Below are 23,572 nucleotides of genomic sequence, written 5' to 3' on the forward strand. Positions count from 1 at the left end.
TTCTTTCACTCCCTCCTTTATCCCTTCCCTTACGGCGCGGTTCAGGTGTCCAACGATATATGAGACAGATACTGCGCCATTTCCTTTCCCCCGAAAAACCAGTAATCGAATTTTAACGGCATGTGAAGCTGCGAACGTCTACCAGTCGACTTAAACGGTTGTCATATGTCATCTGATCGGCGTACCTCCTGTTTCGAAAGCATCGGTGGGATGAATGAACTATCAACGCTGGCGCCTTGCGCACAGAGGATGTGAAGAAGAAAAAGAAAAAAAAGCGAAGAACGTCGCAAGCACGTGTCGAAACTTTTCCGTCAGCGTTGGAATTTATGTATCCGCGTTTTCTAAAAAAAAAAAAAGAGCCTGAACGCGGTTTCTTTTATTCCGGTTTTCCCCTTTTTATTTCTTGATCGCAGTAGTAGAGGCTGTATATCCCGGCGGTTAATAATAATAGGAAGATAGAAAACCGGGCTAAAATTTGCAAATGCTGTTCACGTTCGATCATCTGCAGCTGGAGTAGAAAAAAAAGGAAATAATGACACCGGCACGTCATTGACATGTCGCCGCGTCGCCCGAGGCTATAAAAAAAGAGGGAAGAGAGGAGGGGGAAATCGACTCGCCGACATGACGCGGGTAAAAAAACGCCTGGCGCAATGTGTTAGTGGGACACATAAGCGCGAACCATAAAAGGCGTCGCCGTCCCCAGAAACCTATCACAGCCTGAGCTGCGCCGAAGGGCAAATAGAAGACGAGACCCGCATAATGTGAAAGAAGTAGTAGCAGTAGTGGGTGCGCCCCGACAAAGGGCACAAAATAAAGCACACCTATAGAGTGAGTGATAAAGCAAGCACGGCCCACGAACCGAAGGGTGCAATGGCAGAGAAAGAAGGGCAGTGGAAAAGAGGGGGAGAGGGCGGTTACAAAGTAAAGGGCAAACAGCGTGGTGTGCGCTCACGGCGAGGCGGCAGCCAGCGGTATTGCTGTCGAGGCCTGGAAATTTATCTCGGGAGAGTATTTCGCGTTCGCGGGAGGACACGGGATGGGTGTGGAGCAGGCCCTATCTGGTGGGCCAAGGAATGACTGAAAGTAGGAGGGTGAATGAAAAGAAAGAAGAGAAAACGAAGAAGAGCACTAAGGTCTCGGGACAAGTCGCAAGAAAGAAATAAGCTCTGTCTCGGAGCTGCGGGATCGAACCAGCGGCTGCCGCTGGTGCACAGCCGCTTCTTTTTCTCCGTCCCAGAAAAAGCTGTGTTTCGGCGGCCGCAGCGATCAATCCTACGTCGGTGAACAGGACGGGATACGGAGGTGGAAACGGTAGCCCCCGCTCTGTGGCTTCGGACGTTTCGCCGCGCGCACCACGCGGAAAGTGAGGGTGCCGCAGCCGTCGTGGTTGACATTTTTCTCTGCTGTTTTTGTTTGTTTGTTTGTTTGTTTGACCCTAGCTCCCGTAGAAGGTCGGGACGACACCGTGGCGACGGACGATGACGTGCAGAAACCGCGGCCCGCTCCGATCGCCGCTCGCCGCTTGGTGCACGCCAGCGCGGTGGTACAGCGACGCGACCCGTCGGCCACAGAAACGCCTTTAGCAAGCTGCGCCTCACCACGACCTTCCTTCCCTATAACCTTCCCATCGCCTCCCTCCCTCACTCGCAGTTTCCACTCATGCGGTGCATACCACAGCTTCCCGGGTGTGTACAGGAGGCGTCGGAATTACGACAAACAACTGACGTGCAGTCGTTCTGAAGAGCTTTCGGGCTGCGGCAGATGCGGCTGTAGTCGAGTACAACTCAAGAAGGAAGCGGATTTTCCGTGTCAAAGGACCCCTTTCCAGACAATGGCGTCGGTCGATTTCATAAACCTGTTTGCGTCACAATGCAGGGAGCGGCGCCACAGTGGAGTGGGGAGACTGTCCTTGACCATGGAGGGAGAGCACTATCCGCTTTCATCTGCTACTCCCTGTGTAGTTACTCCAGGAGGCTCATGAGAATCGACCGACGCCATTGGCTGGAAAGGGGGGGGGGTCCTTTGCCGGGGAAAAGCCGCTTTGTTCTTAAGTTGTTTCCGACTGTCACATCAAGGGCCTCAAGAGCGGTGCGGGCTGGGCAGTATTATTTTTAATTATTTTTATGACCCACTCTACTATATGTACACGTGTCACAGAGTCCCAGTTAGGGCACCTGTTTTTCACTGGAAGTTTCAAACCTCTGTCTTGCGAGGACTCTATGTATCGGGAATGGCGTGATTTCTGCAGCGGCGGTATTAAGGGTCTTGAACCGGCCGTCGCTTGGCATTGCGTCCTTTACTCTGTCGGCATTGAGCATAGCTCTATTTGAGTTAGCCTAATATGAGTTCCTGGGAGAATGTATGGGGTCATGTGCCCGAGAAAAATAAATTGAGGCGTAACTCGTGCCGAAGAGCTAAAACCGCTCCCGATGATGACGCCCAAGGTGTTCGAAGCATGAGCATGACATTGATATACAGGAACCGCCAACGTGCACCGTATGGACGACACACCCAAGGCGGTAGCTCAGTGGCTTTGGCGTTCGACCGCTGAGCCGTAGGTGGCGGGGTTGAACCACGGTGGCGGTGACCGCATTTCGATGGTGGTGAGATGCAACCACACTTGTATTCCACACTCGTGCACTGTGCGATGTAAGTGCTAGTTAACGTGTCCTCCGTTTGCTGTGCGATGCCAATGCGCGTTAAAGGACCCCGCGCTTACAAAATTTTCTAGACAGTCTATAGACTATTCATAGACTTCTGTCTATAATGTCTATAGACTCCCTATAGACAAACCCTAGAGAACAGTCTATGGGCAATACAAATACTATAGACAGTCTATAGACAATCTATGGACCTCCTGCATGTTTGTAAACAAACGAGGTGGCGCTGCAGTCGCTAGCGAGCTCGTGGTAGGCAAAAGGTCGGGGAGTGGCGTCGCGGATAGGTGTTGTGCGCGGGTTTTCAAGGCTTGTAATAATAATAATAATTGGTTTTTTTGGGGAAAGGAGATGGCTCAGTATCTGTCTCATATATCGTTGGACACCTGAACCGCGCCGTAAGGGAAGGGATAAAGGAGGAAGTGAAAGAAGAAAGGAAGAAGGAGGTGCCGTAGTGGAGGGCTCCGGAATAATTTCGACCACCTGGGGATCTTTAACGTGCACTGACATTGCACAGCACACGGGCGCCTTAGCGTTTTTCCTCCATAAAAACGCAGCCGCCGCGGTCGGGTTCGAACCCGGCAACTCCGGATCAGTAAAAGGCTTGTAGGCGCGTTTCCAGTTTCTGCGAATCATAGCAATGGTCGATGCTTCCAACTTAGTAATTTGTCGAAGTACACGAGCTCGCGTTGTCCACGTGCGGCCTATAAAGAGAAATAGTTTGCCACTGTGTATTGTATAGTGAGGGGAAGTGCTGGCGTTGTTTCGTCGGAGCAGACATGCGCTCATCGTCTGCTGACATACGTACGTGTCGCGCTGCTCGAAAAGTGGGGACAGCGTCGTGTCCCCGATCTCCTGTCTCGCTTAGCGCTGTTTTTAGCCGCATGACCACGAACCAGCCAGGCCGACTTGTCCTCTTGTTAAGCTGGTCGATTTGATGAAAATTTTTGATTTCTAGAATTATTTTCTTTCCTAGCCCTGAAGTCTAGTTTCGTGTCGAAAAATTATTGCAAAATATTGAGTACAAATTTATAAATTACGTTTTTTTAGAAGTGTGGTCGTCAAAAATTGTGAGGTAATTTCTTTGATTTCAGTGCCGCATTTCTTTGACCAAAGCGAAAGCGAAGATGCCATAAACGAGGGAATAAACTTTAAGGTTCGTTTTCTGACCTCTCACATTTTCTGCGACTGGATCACTCACCTTCGTAATTCGCATGAAAATCAAATGATTCCATTTGTCGCAAACTATTCCTGAGACGTTGAGGAGCGTAATAAATCTCTCGATTTTTTTCCCTACACGCGCAGTATTGTGTTAGTTATTTTTTGTAAGAAACGTTTTCATGTAACTATGCATGCATAAGTACTGATATATAGAAAAAGAACTAATCGCGTCATCATACAGAACAGGGCTTTATGCACATGCTGGCATAAAAAAACTGCACACTATCTACTCAATTATTTGAGACCTAGCTTGGGGGGACTTGACGACGGTGTTAATTATAATTACCCACAACTCCACCAGGTATAGCTATAAATAAAAGGAATGACTGAAACTAGCGTAGGAATTTCATATTTGCACCACGTTTAATTGCATATCGCATGCATGAATAACGAAAACACTTTTAATGCCGCGTCCCCTCTCAATCTCGCCACGTGTCTGTTAGTAGCACGCCTGCGGCTGCTTCTTTCCAAACAAGCTTCGCGATCATGTATTACATCATGAAACATGACACATGCATGATGAAATGAAAAAGCATATGGCGTTTAGCACACTTAAGGTACGCTATTCTAAGCACACCAACGCGACCGCGCAAGATTTACACAACTTACCAGACTTATTTCTAGTCGAATGAAATAATTACGTCGTCATATCAAGAAACAGTTTCAAGTAAATATTAAATGTCATAAAACGCGCCATTTAAACATGGTGTGCTATTAATAAAAAAACGCATTCCTTGGGGGCGAGTGAACCTGTCGGCGCCCCGTGCACTCCGGCTCAACGTGATAAGTACGTGTGCAGCTACATATGTCTTTTTTTTCCTTGAGCAATTATCAGCCTACTATCCTGAAGTTCAGGTGAATGAACGCAGTAACTTGCATGCTATTAAGTGCAGTGAGTGGCAGTGCATATCGACTCCCAGACTTCGCGCTATACTATTGTGACCCATTGCCTGTTAGCCAGTTTCCGAATGCGGCATTTATGCGCGAGAAACCTATCGAGGCTAATTTAATATTTTTTATGCTACTACGCGGATCCAGCAGTGACGCAGCTGGTCAATATATGCTGCTTCTGCAGTGCACAGGCTTGAAGCAGCCGCCGGTAACTGCGGCAGCTGCGGTAGGCACGGGAAAGCGGAACCTGTTTTGCCTACCATGCGAAAGTCGCTGCTAACATCAGCGCCACCGCATCTTCATGACGTCGCGGGGTGAAGGAGGTCCATAGATTTATAGCCATACACTTTTAGTGGACATTTGTCTATAAACAGCTTATATATTATGAATAGACAAAAAGAAATATCTATAGGAAGGCAATCGAGTCTATGTCTATAAGAAGTCTATAGACAGTCTATAGAACATTTTTGTAAGGGCTAGGTGGTCGAAATTATTCCAGAGCCCTCCACTACTTCACCTCTTTCTCTCTTTCTTATTTCAGTCCATCCTTAACCCCTTCCGCCACGGCGCGGTTGAGGTGTCCACCGAGAAGTGAACTACGCCCTTTACTTTTCTCAACAACCACTTATTTAGCGAGTCCCAGGCGGTCTAAATTAACCCGGAGACCTCCACTTTTCACAGCCCACGATCACCTTCCTGGTGTTGTAAAACGCCACTCACTAGCACCGCGAGAACGACAGGCAATGTGCAGCATTTGTCAAAGGTCTGAGAACACATCGATGTTTCTAACCCGTATTGTAAAGCTCTGGTAGCATCTGTGGAAGTCCTATTCTTCTGAGGGCCATAGATTATCTTACCTTCAAGAAATTCGAGACGCTTGGGATGCACAACGATACACACGACGTTGCCCGGAAGCAGCCCCCCCCCCCCCCTTCCTCACCCTCCCCGGGGCTCTTAACTTCTGCCAGAGAGGGTGCGTTAACGAGATGGCAAGACTTGCACAGCAGCTTCCGGTTAAGTTCAGAGACGGGCACCGCATAGACAACAGCCCTATGCGTACACAATAAAGGAGGGCGACGTCATTTTTGTGCAACGTAATTTACGCTTGAAAAAGTAAATCAAAGTAACAGAAGTTCATTAAGTATACAAAAGTGCAGTGAGCTGCTCATGTGCTCGGTGCCTGTGGCTCCAGTCAAACCGTTCTTGAATGAGGGTTAGGCACATGACATTGGGACCGCTGCGTCTCTTGCACGAATTCCTATATTCGCATTTAATGAAAGGCGATGATTTTGACGAAACAGACTCGCGCATAACGAAACTGAGCTTCATTCTGCGCGAGCGACCGATGCCGATATATCAGTCTTGCTTTTCCGAGAATTCCGGGTAGGAAACTCTTTTTCAGTCTTGCTTCGATATGTCGCCATCTTCTCCATTCCGGCCAAAGGCGAGGTTGGAATAGCCGTGGACGAGACTTTCTAGGTGATATGGGGACACTGTTGCCGAGTTAAAGCTCATTTTGTTTTTTCCTGTCAAGTCTGCGAAATTTTTCATATCAATCTCATTTTAACGTTGTGGAGAATTTGGTGGGCGGCCGGGCCCCGAAAATTACTTGAAGTGTCAGACCGGCAAGCAGTAAGTGTGTATTGCCACGCCAAAAATAAAAACGCAGTGCACTTGGATCTGAGCAGCACGCGGCTTTTTTGTTCGCTCGGCCGCAATTGCCGTCCTGTGTCTCCCGCCACAGTGGCGTACTTGTTTTACACTTCTTGCTGTTTTCTCTCTCCCTCTCTCTCTCTCTCCCCCCCCCCCCCCCCCCGCGATCTCTTTACTCCAAGATCCATCATTTATATTTTGGGCATTTTTGCGCAGTTTGTTTCACAACAAAGATTTTCGCAACCGTCCATCCTCATCAAGCTGCCGTGTAATTTGTTTTCTCTTTATATTCGCAATGTTGAAGTCGTTTCTTTAGTCAGCTTTTTCACTCGTCAGTTTCTGAATTCAATAATCTGAATCAATAATTTAGTGCTACGAAAACGACTTTCGCCGTCACAGCGAGTGACAAGCGCTCTGGCTCCATTTCCACGCCCGCAGAAAAAAGCTAAGTTCTATGTTGTACGGGTATATATTTCACGAAGTCGAAGTTAAACGAGGAATGGTGCAATAGCTTGAATGATTAGTACTGAAAGCCGAGGCAGTGAAATCGCAACGTAAAAAAAAATCTGTAAATATATGCACGGAGGAAGCGTAGAATATATGCTCCTCGTAGGCAAAAGAAAAAAAAAATGGAGCAAGAAAACACACAGATGCATTCATATTCCTATACAGCGAAGGGCAAGCGCATGGTGTGGCGCGATCAGCCATGCACCCTGAAAGCGAAATACCAGCGGGACAGAAAGTAGGCGGTGGAGGAGGGGAGATGGTGGGAAAGGGGAGTGTTTTCCACTGCCCTCGGCGCCTTGGGCGGCCGGTCGGAATTAAAAAAAAAAAAACGATTGGCGTTGGCGAGTCCCCCATTGCGTCACTGTGGCGTTTCTCGGCCGGCTTAAGGCGTCGCGGAGACGTCTGAGACGCTGTTTCGCAACGCGCACTCATTTAGTGCTCCCAGGACTTGACCGATAAAGCGTTAACGGCTCGAAGACTAATGCCCCGCGCTTTCATGGGCGAAGTGGCATGTCGAGCGTCGCTCCCGCCCAGCATCTGCGCAGTCGTAGTTGGCAACCTGCACCTCGCGGCGGCTGGCGGTTGCCCCCTGTCTGCGGCTTGAAATTTTGGCGCTCCGAAATTAACGTCCCATTGAAATTGTCATTCCGCTTGTGCGTTCCACTTTACGGTAGGGAATTTTTTGCTAACGGAACAGCCCATATACCACTGGCATAACCTGACTCCCAAGGATGTCCATCCATCGGCTGCTCACTTTCACGAAGCGGGCATCTCAAGTCTGCCTTGTTTTTTTTGACTGCTATGCGATATTGAAGATCACTGATGTTAAGACGCTTGTAAGTACCGTGGTAGTATAGACAAATCACTTGCTCACACGAGGAAGTAGGTGTGCTAAATTGCGCACCTCGAGTGCGAGGGTTTCGCATGAAGATGTTTCACACTTCATTCTTTACTGAGTCGCAGGTAGAAAAAAATTTAAGAAAGCTAAAATAAATTACACGTATTTGCTCATTTCAAATACGAAATAAAAAAGTGTATTTAGTACGAGCGCCTGTATCCGAAACTGACTGCGCTGCTTGAAACGCAAAGAATGGTGGTATTTTCTATTCAATTTGCGACGGTTTCACTACGAGCGTAGCATGGTACAATGACAACGTTCTTTACCTTTGTCGTAGCGTCGTTTTTATATTTTTCGTATAATGCTTGTATCACGGTGAAAGTTTCTCATCCATTTTCGAATGTCGCTAACAGGGCAGTATGAAAGTGTCGCCCTCAAAGTACGTTCACTGGTCAGTATACGCGAACAGTGAACCATCGGCCGGCGCACTCTCCTAGCTGAGAACCTTTAACATAGGCCTCTGCTTATCGTGACGCCTAAGGAGGCACGAATGTCTGCGGCTTTGCGCTCTTACTACCGTTATCTACCGCCATATACTTTTGTCCACGCCCACGCCCGACGGTGGACCGGCGATGGAAATGGGGCCTCGCCGGATTGATATATTATTCATGACGGTACGGGTCCATTTTCTCCGCTCATAATGCACGCTTTGTCGTTTCTATGTGGGCGCCGAGTGGACGCTGGCTGGGCAGGAATTCCTTCGTGTCTGGTGATCCGCGCCATCGAAGGAATGAATGATAGGGGGTGATGTATACAAAACGACGTCCACTGACCGGTTTCGTGAGCGTCACTTTCCGTTGAGTGTGATGTCTCGGACGTACGCGTGTTGAGACGACCGTTGTTGCGGTCGACGGTGTCTGTGCCTGCTCCGCAGAACCGTGATATTTCATCGGAAGTATGCGAGATCAGTTATCGCTCGAGTTTGTGATTACCATAAAGGAAACAAAACAAAAACGAAGTGCGGTAGTCGTGTTCACTGGCTTACTTTTGCCATTACAGTAGATCGCTTTAACGATTTCCTTCTAAACTAAACTGTTTATGAACTTTGGAATGCAATGATAGCATTGCTGATGCCTAGCCTGTTCAGGAGTAAAACCAGTCAAAAAACGGGACACAGCGAAGAGACGATGCACACACACGATGACTGGTGTGTGTGCCTCGTCTGAACATGTACCAACTGACCCAGATTTCAACACTACTGAAATGCCTAGCCTGTGTGCGCGTTAAACTGCGTTCTTGCATGGTTTTCATTCCTTCTTTAGGGTTGCAGTTTCGAAAATATCGCGTTAATCTTCTTTGCTGCAACCGTCACATGAATCGTTTCACTGAGCTCAATTATAAGCTTCTTACTATGAAATAAGCTTCGGAGTAGTTTATGATAGTTATGCACTGTGCAGTCTCTGAACTCATGTGGGCGGAGCGTATACCATGTGTCTGGATTGGTCTTAACGTGCCTCCTCTGTTTTTCCTCAACGGTGACTAAATATTAGCTTCTCAATATTCTCGCCGCATTCTTCGAAGCTTGTTTTGAGAGGCAACAGCACCGTCTAGGTCATGTGTTTGTATGCGCAGTCTCTGAGCTGAGCGATGCCTGAGGCTCGTTTGCAGAGAGCTGTACGGCAGTTGCACCGACAGACAAGCTCCGAAGCCATGGAATTTGGTCTTATGATTTCGAAACTAGAACTGTCCTGTTCAACTAAAGGCAAAGCGCTCCCCGTTGTTCGCTCTTTCGTTTTTCAAAAGTCTCTCGGTTGTGTCGTTTCACTACAAACATGCATTTTGGTGTTGTGCGTTACTTCGCGCCTCTTTTAACGTCTCGTACCTTTATAATGGCTCCAAGAGAGCTCCCAAATTGTTTTACGAATTTCGCACTCAAAAGTTCGAACACAATTTATATTCTTTAGCCCTTGTCGAAAACACCACATGAAGTACAGAGCTCCCCGCGCCAATGAGCGTCGAGGATAAATCTTCCAGCACAATGTTTGAAAAAAACAAAACAAAACAGAACCAGAGCACTAATAATTATGTATTAGAAAAATTAGTAACATCGGGACAACGTGTAAAAATGCGGTTGTACGCAAGACGCTTTCTTTTTTTCTTTCCGCCGGGGTTTTGACGTATCGTTGCAAACTGCTTGTTAACACCCTGTGAACAGTGACCGGTATCACTGCGCGTGTGAACAAGTATTTGAGGGGGGGGGGGGAGGAGGGGGCTCCTTCCGTGTCCATTTTCTTTTCCTTTACGCACTCAACTGTCGACGGCTGCCCGCCACGTGGCATCGAGGCATTCATTGACCGCAAGTCTCGCGTATGCCCCGGGAGCGCAGGCGCATCTCTGCGGAAGAAACAGGCGCCCTTCATTGCTCGAAGCAGTGACCGTGCGCTGCTGGCTCTCGCCAGAGGAGAGGGACGGTCCTTGCATCGGCGATTCTGCGGAAAGCCATCTTTCCAGGCGGCCACCAATGCCAGGGTCGTTAGGGGCCCGCTGGGCTCAAGCCGGCTCTATTGTGCTCCTGACGGTGCTGCAGCGCCCCCTTTCGGCGAGCGCATCGTTTACCTAATTGATGGACCTTTTCTTTTGTTTATCTTTTCTTTTATTATTCCATCGGGAGGGGTGCTTTGCGGTCGAAATCGACCTGACGGCCATCTCCTTTTGTTCTTCTCATACACGAGTGAGAACGTGAACGCCCTTTGAGCTGTAACCCTTTTTTCTCCGGCCGTCGCATCGAACTTGTGGTGGTTCTGCGACGATGCGCGGGCGGCGCTTGACGAGGCCGCCAGCACCTTTCTTTTTTTAAAGCGCAACCACCTTAAAAACGCGCGATTATCTTCCTCTTTTGGCTTCTCCTCCTCCCCCCGCCTTGTATCGCACATACTTTGCTCGCATATGAGTTTCTTTGTCGTTTTGAGGTTCTGAACACAGGTGACTCGATAGTTTGTAATGGCAGCTTATCTCGCTGTTTTCTTATCTTCCTCTGGCTCTTTATCTTCCGCGCGATTTGCATGTGCGCGTCTACTGTACTTTGTGGAGATGCGTCAGCGTTCGGAAGAAACAAAGTGGATAGTTAGGCATAAAAAAAAGCGGGAAAAATGTGGGACGGTAAATGAGGAACGAACAGGGAGTGGGAGGTGCGCTGGCGATCTCGCTTAGTGTAGCTTATTGATTTTACAATTATGGGCATCGATTCGGAAGCCCGAGAGAAAGAAGAGCGTGCGTTGCGACATAGACTCCATAGCGTCCGTCAGCCGGGGAAGCAAAGAGCGAAAAAAGAAACGGGGCCGTTACCTCCCGGCTCGTAAATCAATGCGCGGTCTAATTAAGATTAGCGTGGCCCGCTTTTCTGTTCGCTTTTTCGACATTGCTGCGCTTCTGTCGTCCTTCGGTGCGCGCTTCTTGTGTGTGTGTGTGTTTTGTTTAACGAACTTCGCCAATGTTTGCTGAAAGTTTCCTTTTTTTTTAGTTTTCGTTGCATCGTCTTAGTGGGGAGGCGAAATGATCTCGGCGTATCTGCTACTGACGATAAAGAGCCGAAGCTAGCTGAGCTTGAATCCGCCACGAAGACTTCTGCGTAAACCTCCCTGTCCAGCCTTTTGATGTTGCAGTGCCGTGGATTTAGGGTTTCTTTATTCAGCAGGCTATTTGTTTTGACTATAGAGGCTCCCATGGTAAGACAGGTTTTCTTGAGGTACCTGCTGTTCTTTCGCGGTATCGACCTGTGGAGTTTACTTTGATTCGCTCGCAGTATCTGTTGAGCGAAAGTCACACGCGAGGTCACCTTGGTGAGCAATAATTAAACTGCTACCCACACCTGTGCTTGCAAGTGTGCGAGTTCTTCGTTTTTTTTTTCTCTCTTTTAGTTGTGTCCTGTTCTTGTCTCTTCTGATGTCTAATTATCACGCCGCTGGCGCAATGAGCCGATAGAGAGTTATGCAATCGAGGACTTTCAGCCATTGGCTTTGAAATATTGCTCATGGATGTCGTTTTATACAACGTTGGTTTATATGCATCGCCATTTTACAGCGATGCGCCTTGTCCCTGTGCCCTGCATTTTCCAACGTTTACCGTTGCTTTTGAGGATGTTGTACCTGCATTTGATATGCGTTGCCCTGTTATTTATATTTGACTAAGATAATGAACAGGCTGTAAACATGCGGTGTAGAACACTTTATACACCAGAAGGTTGCCTGTGGTGCCCGAACATTTTTTTAGCTATCAGTTTGTCTCGTCGTTATGCTTGCGTGCGTAGCTGAGGTAATCTACGTTACTTGTTCTCTGCGAGCTAGTTGATCTTGGTGTTTCGTTTTGTGTGGCCCCACATCTTACGCGCCCGCGCTCTGCGTGTTTGCAGGTCCTGGACAGCAGGCCAAGGCAGCCCCGGTGCTGGCGCCAGGGACGCTTGCCGTGAGGCCGGCGATGGCGGGGGAAGTCCGAGAAGCTGTTTCGCCGCCGGCGAATCTCTGAGGTCTCCGGGAGGAGCACCACTGCCAGCCCCGGGAAGCGGGGACGATGACGACATGGTGACGCGACGCTTCAAGAAGGGCACCGTCTACAGTGCTCTGGCCAGCCAGAGCGGCCTGGACTTCTCGCCGGTCGTGCTGCAGCCAACGAGGCCGAGCTGGGGCGAGCGTGCCCAGGCCGGGGGAGCCGAAGATGACACCAGGGTTCCGCCACCACCACCGCCGCCTCTCAAGGAGAGGAAGCCAGTTCCGGTGCCATCGCACGAGAAGTACCCGTCGTGGCCCGTCACGCCGTCAACGACGGCGACGTCGACGAGTTGTAGGTCCAAGTCCTGGACGCAGGAGACGGACTATCCCAAGGAAAAAGCCCAAGGCTATGCCAGGCCCAAGAAGGGCTTCAAGATCTCCACACAGCAGCTGCAGCCAGTTCTGGAGCGCGCTTGCGAACCCGGAGCCAGGAAGTCAGGCCCGTCTTCCGTTTGCGACGACAGTGGCTGCATTTCCGGGGCCAACGAAGCCTGTCTCTCGTCCGACCTTTCCAAGGCAACCGATTGCAGCGCCGACGCCTACCTGAGCAAGTACGACGAGTTCCTGAGGCAGTACCAGCGCTGGAGCGAGGCGCCGTTCCTGCAGCGGCTATACCAGGAGGGCGAAAGGGACGGCTGGCCGCGTACCACCGAAGCACCGTTGAGTGAGTCGGCCTGCGACTCGCTCGGCTCCAGCGGTGGCTCCAGCCAGGACACTCTCAAGTGGCACGGCTCGTACAGCGACTTGAGTGCCTTTTCTGCGTCGAACGGCTCGTCCCTCTTCGACAGCGGCCACTCCACGCTGCCGGACAGCGGGCGCCTGTCGCCGCAGTCCTCCTGCGACGGCAGCTTGGCTGACGGCAGTCAGCGACTCGTCTCGCCCAGCCAGGCGGCCGTAGCTCGCAGCGCTCGCGTGCTGCAGCCCAAACGGCACGAATCGGAGAGCGTGCTCTACTACGCGCCTAGCGAGGCTCAGCGTAAGCCGCAACATTCTTGTCGACCTAGCGAGTCCTCGCGCGTGGCCCAGCTGAAGGCAGCCTTCGACCCTGCTTGCTCACCGTCCTCGCAGTCCAGCCGGAAAGAGCCGCAGAGGTTGCTATTCTTAGACCCGGAGAAGAAGCACCGCGTCTCCGATCCCGAGTTGAAAGCCATTCAGAAGCAGGCCGTCTTGTCCTTCTACAAGCGGCAGACCTCGCAAGACTCCTCCAAGAACAGCAGCGGCAGGAACAACAGAACACTACCGCGCATTCCTTCGTCGACCAAGTGGTCGGTGGCGGTTTCGGAGCCCACCCCGAGTCAGTCACCGCCGTCGTTGACCACAACGGTCAATTCAGTAGCGTGCGTCAGATCTGCCGAAGTCAAGGAAAAGCCCGAGGCGCCTTGGAAAGGTCCTCGGAGTTGGTCGGTGCCGGACATTACGCAGCAGCTCAGTGTAGCTCCCAAATCACCGTGGGGCCCCGTCGTCTCGACGACGTGCAAAACGCTGTCGGAAGTGTCGAGCAGGCGTTCTTGCGACGGAGTGTCACTGAGCCGGACTCCATCCGTGAACTGCAGGTCGTCGGCCGATCTGCCACCCGTCAAGAAACAACTCTCTGTGGCTGTGCCAAAGGACTCGCCCCAAGGGTCGCCAAGCAGTGAGCTTTCCCTTTCCGGAAGCAAGACGTCAAAGTTTGTGTCACCCTCCCACTCAGTCGTCACAGGATCCGATCAACAGGTTGCTCAGGTAAGACTTCGCATAACCCTTCTCTCGCCATCAGAGGCGGCAGCTTTGATGTTTAGTGCGCTGGCACTACTGCCGGCATTCACGGCTTTCGCCGGGGTCTGTCCGAAGCCGCTCCGTGACCTTGAAGCGCGAGAGAGAAGCAGGTGGTGACGCGCGCGTTACGCGCGCGGCTTAGCCAATGAGGAGGCGGCGCTTTCGCGTAGCTGTAGCCAATGAGAGATCGGCTGTATCACAGCTGCGGCCGTGTGGCGCGCGTTCCCCGGACGGTGTTGGATTCTTGTTGGGGATTCTGGATGGAGCGGACGCTTGTCGCCCGCGCTCCCTCAAGCATTGCAGGTGCACCTACTTGGCGTTTGTTTAACTATACAAATAGGCTGTCATTTTTTTTATACCAGTACGCGTTAATGAAAGCTTCAAAACATGTACCGCACAGATACATAAACTGCGACAATTGATCGCACTCGTTTCGCTGTAGTAGCACTTTCAGTCGCAGGTAATAGTAGTGTCACCGTCTTTTATGACAATGGTCTAGGTGAACATACCTGATACTAAATGAAGGGCTTTTGTTTTCTATAGCAGGGGTTATTGTCTTTCACTGAAGGAATATTTGTGTTAAAGAATAAGATAACCACAGCTGGCCCTATAAGGTGGATGGAACGGTGCTTCTTTAAGTAGCGTTTGATGCTTACGCTATTTTCTGCTTAGATTCGGGGACAGTTTCAGACTAGATTTCACCAGCGCAACCGTTACACGAACAGGCTTCCAGTTTAGCGCGCATTGCCTCCCTCTTTTTCAGCGGTTCTCGTTGCGCATTTTTTCGTGTTTTTCCTTGCTCACGTCTTCTTTACCCAAACGTCTTTTGAGTGCCGGCCTGCGAGACTAACCATACGCACCTGCAGCGAGCAGTTAGTTTTACCATTCGTTCAACTCGGCGTCTTACACTCAAGTTAACGGATGAATTCGTATCCAAGGCGTCGTGCCCGTCTCCGCGCAGAGGCGTAAAGAACCAACAGCGAACTGCTGCGTGCTCCCTTTGTCGCCGCCGCTGCACCGCGTCGCGCGTTAGGCGGCAGTGCCCATTCCCAGAAGGGTGACGCGTTTTCCTTTTGTGTTTTCCTTCCTCCCTTCGCCCTTTGGCGCGGCCTAATTACGGACGCGGCATCTCCCCTGACGAGTGCGCGCCTCGCATCCCCCATCACTCGACTCCCTTCCCTTCGCCCACCGTTCCTCCCTGAGTTCCCGGGGGAAACGCCAGAGTTCTGTGGAGAGCAGCACCAATCAGAGCAACGGTAGCGGCAGCAGCAACAGCTCCGGCTCCCCCTTTTCTTCCGCCTCTCAACGCTCACGCCAACATTCTGCTCCTGGTTCTTTTATTTACTCTCTGCGCCGTTTGGCGCTTTTTCTCTTCTTCTCTCACCCTTTCCTTGCAGAACTGCGCTCGTTTCCGTTGACTTCGGCTTTGTTCGGCCTTCTGGCGGATTTTGGTTACTTGAAGAGCTTTGGCGCTGTCGCGGCAGCTTCTTGTCGCGCCGCCGTGAGGCCAACGGATGGGAGGTGCTCCTTTATTTATTTTTTTCGCTTCTATTTTTACTTTATTTTTAAACCATTTAGTGTCACCTTTTATATCGTTAATTTCTTTGGTGCTTTGCAGTAAGAACTTGTCACTTGTCCTATTTGTGTGCGTGCTTATACCTTTGAGATTTGTGCTCTGGTTGAGCTGCTAGCGGTGGCGAGCGTACTTTCAAGCTGGCTTCCTCCTGAACATCTCGCATTTGCTGCATTTTTTTCCTTTTCTTATTTCGTTTAGCAGCTGTGATTGAGGATAGCTGCATGCAGCGAAAAATTGTAGCGCGATGGAGCTCAATTAGTGCTAGTACCTGTTGCAGTCTTGTGGAATGGTGGGCGCACTTGTATATGAATGCATTGATATTACATATCTTCGGATTAGTTTTCGAAGTCAGTTTTTTTTTTATCACCATCCGATTAATTTCAACTACTTTTCTTTCGTGTGCTGGCGCATCTCCGGCACGAAGTTAAACCTGCACGTCCTTCGGGCATGATCATGGTGCGTTTTTCCTGCTACAAGTATAAGCACGAAATGATTATTTTCGTATTCTGGGTGGTGGCACTCTTGCATTTAGTGCACTCGCCTCTTGTCCTCTTCATCTGAAAGCCTGTCCTGACATCGATCAAACCTGGCCAGAGACCACAAAAAAACGCAAGCTTTCGAGGATGAGAAAACATGTTGTGACAGCTACTCTGTTTGGCCAGCGGCACCCCCACGTACGTCTCTCAAGACGGGAGTCAATTTCCCAATGTGCCTTTCCGTCGCATTCGGAGCACGGAAGCCGGGCTCACGATCAGATGACTCAGAGTTGCGGAAAAAGCCTAACTTCCTTGCTTACCACTCTTTTTCCTTTCCACTCGACCGATGGTTCGCCGTCGCGAAGAAGGTCTCCGTTGTTTGCATGGATCGAAAGCGGGGTTTCACAACGGCTCGCGTCGCTTGGCTGCGAAACACGGCTTCTTCACTTTTTTTTTTCAGGAACATAAGGGCGCGTAAGGCGTAGGCTTGCCCAACCCGCATGTTCAGGCACACGCACCTAAACCACCAATGGAGATCCAGGGAAGAATTGCTCTTGTGTTGTTGATATTAGGATTCCGGGAGAAGGCAGGCCGGAAAAGAAGAGAGAGAGAGTAGACAAAAATACAAACCAATCTACGTATGAAAGGAAAGCCTGCAGTAAAGCGAGCAAGCGCACGGTGCCCCGCCCACAGACTCCGCACCCTTCCCCCACGCTCTCGGACCGCTCGTCCAGCCCGTATAACGTCTCGGCCGCGCGCTTGCGCTGACGGGTGCATTCGGCGAAGTATTTATGTTTATTGGTAGGTCGTAAAAGAAAGGGGACGCCCTGTGAGCGAGCGCACCCGCGTTTTTATTACGGGCTGTAAATACGCTCGCGTGGGTTTTGCTCCCGGTCGTCCCGCAGGGTCCGGTCTCGCTGTACGAGTTTGCTCGGAGCCCGCAGAGAAAGTCCGATTTATTGAGACAGAACCTAGCCGGAACACCCCCGATTTCTCCTCTCCCTCCGTTCTGTCGCGCGAGAAAGGAATCTCCCGTACGTGAGCCTTCGCCTACAAGCGCTGCGTCTCTAGTAATCTATTTGACGCTGTATTTTTCTTGTTTGCTCTGCCCGTGCGAGGTGCACGGCAAGGCTATTTTCGACATAGTCTGTACCACGTGTCCTTGGCTCTAACGCGCACGTGGATACGGCGCGTGTTCTCAATGTTTTCGTGGGCATTTTTTTTTTCAAGTCCCGAAAACTGATTTGCAAGGGAAAATCCTCATCGTAACTCTTAGTGTAATAAAAGGAATAATATATGCAGCTCGGTAGGCGGGCTTCTTTGCTTAGAATTAATTCTGTATCCGTGGTCTCTCTCGTTACGACAGCAGATCAGGAGTTATTCTGTCTGGCAATTACTTTCGTCGTCCTTTGTCGAGTAGTAACCGTATCTTTCCCCGTCGACCTTACTGGGATAAAACACAAATGATTTCTTTAGTCGTGGCAATTCCATCGGCATCGTGCGCGTGGAGCTCGCTCTTAATGGTCGCAGTGAAAACGAGTTCCTTTGGTACGTTTCGTAGCAAATTCTGCGGAATACGTGCCCGAAAACGTGTGTTATTTTTTTTTACTACTATGCTAGAGCCGGGCCGAGCTTCATCAATATTAATGCGCTTAGCCAGAGCCTATTTATGTGCCTCTTATGTTAATGAGAAGTGCGGAAAAATTATGAATGGCATAACAGGCGTAATAATTGAGAAAAATATGGCAAGCACAGAATATATTAGAGCAATTCTTTTACGCAGTAAAAATTTATGATTCAATATTTCGTGCCTTTTTGGTCCTCATGTAACTATACTTGGATGGGCATTTCTGTTTACAAAAACAAAATAATTTAGAGGTAACGTCTGAGAAGCTGAATTCCCCTAAGAAAGCTAGTCTAGAGGAAGGAGAAAAAGTTAACTTTAGCAAACATAAAAAGACAAATGTAAGATACCTGTGGTACGTTTTAATAAAATTCTTCAGAGTGCGCACTCGCCTTTAAAGTACTCAACGAGTCAAAAGAAAAATCTCATTATTGTTCGAAAATAGCATCACCGTAGGTAACCGTAAGTAATTGTGTTGCATTAATTTCTTCCGAACCCTTGAGCCAAACTCTCAAAGCATGCGAGTCTCCGGGAACCAAGAAGCTTGAGATCCGTCGAAGAATGCACGCTGCATAAATTAATCTAGTTGACCTCCGTGCAGCACTTTCTATGTTCATTCAGTTCAGATGAGGTTTATTTGTCTATATATTGAGCGCTGTGTAATCCGCTCTACAAGATGCTTGCTTACTCACTGGTTTTCAATGCCTAAAAGATGCACGCTCCAAACACGTGGCTCTGAGTTTTTTGTTTCTTTTTTTTTGTCAATTGCAAAATACAGCCGTTCAAAGAGGGCCTCAAAAATGGTCTTAGCGGGTTTTTGCCAGCCGGCATCTAAATGTTGAAGCGAGGCATGTGGGCGCTTGTTAGAGCCACATTTCAGAGCCAACTGGCTGCGATGAAATGCAGATGAAAGGAAAAATTATGGCTCCAGCAACTTTTACCGAATTTGAAAAAAAAAAGCAAGCTATGCTTCAAGGAAAGCACATACCGTGCGCAGTGAATGCGGGCGGAACACGAGCCTCGAGTGGAGTGCCAGAGTGCATCTTAGAAAATGCGACAGTCGTTGCGCATGCCGATCACGAAAGCCTCCCTTTCTTTCCTTGTTTTTTTTCTCTCTTTGCTCCGAGAAAAAGTGCATGACTACGGCTTTCGGCCCCGACTACTCTGCGTTGCTGAGGTTCGCTGCTCTCCTGTTTTGAGACCTCTTCCGCTGTTTCCTTTGAACTTCGTATAAGGGCGGTGTTCCGAAGGCAAGCACGGTCACAAAGCCGATGCGGACTCTGTCTGCTTGCTGATGATGTCCGTCAGTAATCAACGCAGACTAAAGGGCCGCGGAGGAAACGCCGTCGCGTTGTGAGGTAATCGGCGCACTCGTCATGCCAGCCAGTGGCAAATCACCAGTCGCCGGAGCAAAAAAAAAAAAAAAGTGGAAATCTTTTCCCTCTTTTTTTTTTTGCAGTGGGCTTCTCCTCAGTAAGACCATTCATACAGTGGTGCACGCTTTACAGGGGCCGGTTTGCCCGTCGGTTTTACTGTGCAGCTGCTACTCCGCGCTTCGCTTGATGTGATGTTCTGTCGTGTTTGTTCTAGTAAAATTCAAACGTCAAATTATACGTTGAACGTGCTTTTGACTTTAACGCGACACGATATGAAGTAGTGGGGGTAGTGGCCCAGGCACCCTGTCACCAGCCGCCCGATTCTGGCCATCCATGGAAGCTGTCCAAGCAGTTATGTCCAAGAATAAAGCCTCGAAAATGAGGCTATCTCCTCAACCTCTTCGCCATCGGCATGGCGGCGACCCTCGCCTCGATCTCATTCTTTCTCGATTACGATTCTCCTGCTGCCTCTGATGCGCTTGCCGCGGTATGTTTCCTTAGTCTCCTGGCGTCCTCACGTGCTACGCCAAGCATGATCGATATCTAGTAACAAGCCAGGAGCCCGGGGAAATCCTGGCGCGCATCTTTGGACGCGGCCTGCTCGTAGGAGAGCGGGCGCCCTTCGGCCCCTGCGCGGGCGTTCGCTCGGGAGAGGCCCAGCTGTGAGATCTTAATGGACGACGGCTGCCAGATGAGCTTGAGAAGGTCTTTGTCGGGCAGCTCCATTAGCGGTTTTCCCCTGGGGTTGCCGGCTGGCAGGCCTTCGCGCTTCTCGTTAGACAGCCTCCGCCTGCTCCTGTGTCGTCGCCGTTTTGTTGCTGTGGCCTTTACCCCGTGTCAGCCGCCTTTGTGCTCCTTTATCCTTTGGCTTCGATCCTTTTTTCCCGGCCCCCTTTAGTGCTTAGGGCGCCGGTCCACAAAGCGGAATGTTGTCTTTGACGCCCTTCGTGGCGGCTTTCATGCAGAGAGGCTTTTGCCAGAAAGGCACCACGAGGCGTTCTGAAGCTTGTCTGGCTCGTAGCAAAGAGTGCAGGCTACTCAATTTGGGACTGCTTTCTTCTGCGTAAACATGCTGTTAGTGCATAGCGCTGTTGAATAAATGAATAAAGGACTTGCGCTAACCTGCATTTAACGTGCCGCATTACACGCCTAGCTTCAAAGGGGCAGGCGCTGTGTTGTGTACTTTCAACACGCACACTGCTTTTAATGAGTGCTGAGTGTGGCCGAAGTTGGATAATTTTCTTTCCTTTTTATGCCCTAGCATAACTACCACCCGTGTAAAAATGGATATAAAGGAGGAATTCGTGCTTATAATTAGAATGAGAGGTCGCCATAGGGTTCATCATCTACTGCCATAGGATGCTAAATATAATATGCAACGAATACATTTGCGATGTCATAATGATCTTCGTCTACGGAAACATCTCTACAGTTTTTTCCCCCTTATGTTGCGGAGTCATCAAAAGGGGAGTCATCGTCACAGCCACCGTGGCTTGTCGGGGCCGGCGCCTAGCCATCGCGAGGATGAAGGCTTTGGTGACAGTTCACGGGTCCCACTTGCTCGGGCTCGCGTTGCTAGTAGTGTTTCCGTGAGGCCTTTTACAACATCATTCATTTTCAGCTGCCCTGACTTGTAACGCAAGTCCTGATGCATAATGCGTTCGCATATTTTCCCGCCGTTCTGCATAAAAAGCGCCAAACGACACCCGTCCAGGAAAACGCCAAGCATTCGCTGACGTGTAATTTGTCCGATGCTTACGGCTACGTTTGACGCCTTGCGCCTGATGAACTTCGTCGAGGCAATCTACTCCAAACGAGCACACATCTCCTCAGAGACCCTTAATTAAGGCCCGGCTTCTGCGCCTGTTATTCCATCCGCCGCGTCATCCACTGCTCCCGCTCGCTCTACTTCCGTAGCTTTTATTTTTGTTTTTTGCTGCCTTCTTAGCTCTAGTACATTTTCACTCCCTCATCTGTCCACTTCTCTTCTCTCTCACTGGCAGGGCTGGAACCTCGCGTTCGAGGAATAGCAGTTAGCCGCGCCATTTGAAGGCGGTCCTTGCCTCGTAAAGCCCGCGCCGGAAAAGAGCCGTAGATGTTGCCTCCCGCGTTCCCTCTAAGCGCTTCGTATGGCGCTTTTGACGACACTTTCCCGGGCGTTAAACGGATCCGCCGCCGCTCGGCATCGTCGCTGCTACCCCGTGGATGGCCGGGTCTCGTTTGGAACGGGAAGCGGCTATCTTTGTCCGGCAGCGGGTTCCATAACTGCCTCGCAGGCGGCGTGAATGACTCGTTTGTTTGGAGAACGATAAACCCCGGGCCACGCTTCTGCTGCTGGAAAACGATTTTTTTTCTCTCCTTCCCTTGAGCTTCTGGATACACAAAGACTCAACTGTGCCGGCAGTCATTAGGACGCTGCCCCGTTCATCATATCGCCCTCGTTCAGTGCGCTTTTGGCGCTCTTCTGTTGCTTTTCGTGTTTTCAAATTCTCTCGCCCCTTTTGTGCCCTTCATGCGGCGAGCATTTCGAGAGTGTCTGTTTTGCTTAACGATGGAGGTGATTAAAATTGCTGTTTCCTCTTTCTCACGAACAGATAACTGTTATTGCTTGCACGGCGCGTGTTGCGAAAGGTAAACAAGAAAGTTTGTCGATAATTTATTACGCATTGTCCTCTCTCACGGGCACAAACAATGTAGATTACCAGGACTGCTTCTCTGTTTTAGTATATAATTGAGTTAAACTTTGCTGGTGATGGCACGCGTTCTTCGCAAGCGAAGGAAAGGTACAGAAAAGTAGAAAAAAGAGTAAGTTCATCTCCATGGAGCCCGAAAAGGAAGGATAGAGCAGCTGGTGTGAATTCGGGTTTGCAGTCATATAAGCGAATATTAACAAGTAGCCGGTTGATCACTTAGCTGTTCTTGCTTCTCCTGCCAGAAGTCTTGCAATGGGCATCACGCCAAGAGTGTTACTGTATCTTGTATGTCTTGTTTGCGCATTCACCTCTCAGTGGAGGTATTTATCTGGCCTTAAATGAAGGCTCTGATTCACTGAGAAACGCCGCCTTTATCTTTTCTGTCTGCATGTCTTGTTCACACACTCTTGGTGCATATCCTACAGTACATAGGGCGGCATATTTCTCTTTTCAATCTTCTTCCGAATGCTTTGAGCTGTCGTTGTTTCTCCATAACGTCTTTCTTTTTTATTAGCTGCCTTTCTTTAGAAGTTTATGTTGACGGGATGCCTTACAGTATTTACTGACAGAAAAGCGAGAACACAGCGCTATGACCGCAACATGCACAAGACGCAAACTGATCGTGCAGATAGATGTTCACCTAAAGAAAAATCGAAAATGGGCAGTTATGCTGGAAACGGCTTCTTTTATTCAAGTCACTTTTAGAAGACCCTGGAGCTGCATACGTGAATTTCAGCCGCTTTTAATTTTTGGCGTCTCGTGCTCCGGCTTCCGAGCTGCGCCTGGGGCCCTAGGTTTGTAGACTGCTGTGTTGCTTGCTATTCGTGGAGGCGGACGTTGTTAAAATCCGAGCACATTCGCCTAAAAGCAACGTCGAGATTCGCGACCACTCGTTTTGTCGGGTGGCTACGCAGTACGCACGACTTTAAGCCAAGAAACACGGTTGTGGGCAGCTCCGGACTCACGGAGTGGCAAGACGCAATTGATAGGAGATGACGGCAATTTACGCTCACCGCCAGGCCGCTCGCGAGGCGGGCCTGTCGTCTTTATTGATTGGCTGTCATTGAGGTGACCACTTTTCTTTTTATATGTTTTTATCTCTGTTGTCCCCTACCTCCTCCAGTTGCGCTTACTATTGGGTATAAAAATCGCGAAGAGAGGTAACCCGTCGTTATGCATGTTTATTTTTTTTACGTGTTCGCTACACTGTTGGAATAAGGAGTGAATTAATACTCTGAGTGCGGGCACGAAGGGTCTTTTTATTGATGTGCATAACACGACAGTTCGCAAGAGGGATTGTTTCCGTGGGCTGCTTTGCTACTGATAACCGGAGTCGTTGCTGACAGGAAATCATCACCCCCAGTCTACACACTCTGCCTCTCTCTTTCCTTCCTTTATATTCGAGTGTGGAGTAGAAGCCCAGAAACATGCTCCTCTGGTTGACCCCTCCGCCGTTCCTGTCGTTAGTCTTTTCTCGCTCTCCCAGCGCCACTGCTGCCGTGTGCCCGCTAGGTGCTCCCTCGCCTGGCTGCCGCCGCGGCGACCGCGAGCCCATCTCAAACGCACTCGCACGCACGCTGTCCCAACCGATTCCTCGCGCCCACGGCGCGCGCACCGGTCGACCGCCGGTGACGCGGTGCGGCGCGACAGGCGCACGGTGCGCGCGCGCCTGCGCGTGTCGCGCCCCCGGCGGCCGTGGCGGCGTCGGGCGACGGTAGCGGCAACGGTGGCGGCGCCCCCCGCCTCGCTCGGCGGCGCGGC

At 50.1% G+C, this 23,572-nt stretch overlaps 1 protein-coding gene across 4 annotated transcripts in view; it reads left to right on the forward strand.

Moving 5' to 3' along the window:
* Shrm (shroom) overlaps nt 1–23,572 on the forward strand; it is a 484,278-nt gene that overhangs the window by 319,066 nt on the left and 141,640 nt on the right. For all 4 annotated transcript variants that reach the window (XM_077662860.1, XM_077662861.1, XM_077662862.1 and 1 more), the window contains one exon: nt 12,176–14,033. In XM_077662860.1, the coding sequence (XP_077518986.1) occupies nt 12,176–14,033 (1,858 nt within the window). The remainder of the gene's footprint in view (nt 1–12,175; nt 14,034–23,572) is intronic.

Source organism: Amblyomma americanum, chromosome 4 (assembly GCF_052857255.1).
Source record: "Amblyomma americanum isolate KBUSLIRL-KWMA chromosome 4, ASM5285725v1, whole genome shotgun sequence".
In the NCBI taxonomy this organism is placed as follows: domain Eukaryota; kingdom Metazoa; phylum Arthropoda; class Arachnida; order Ixodida; family Ixodidae; genus Amblyomma; species Amblyomma americanum.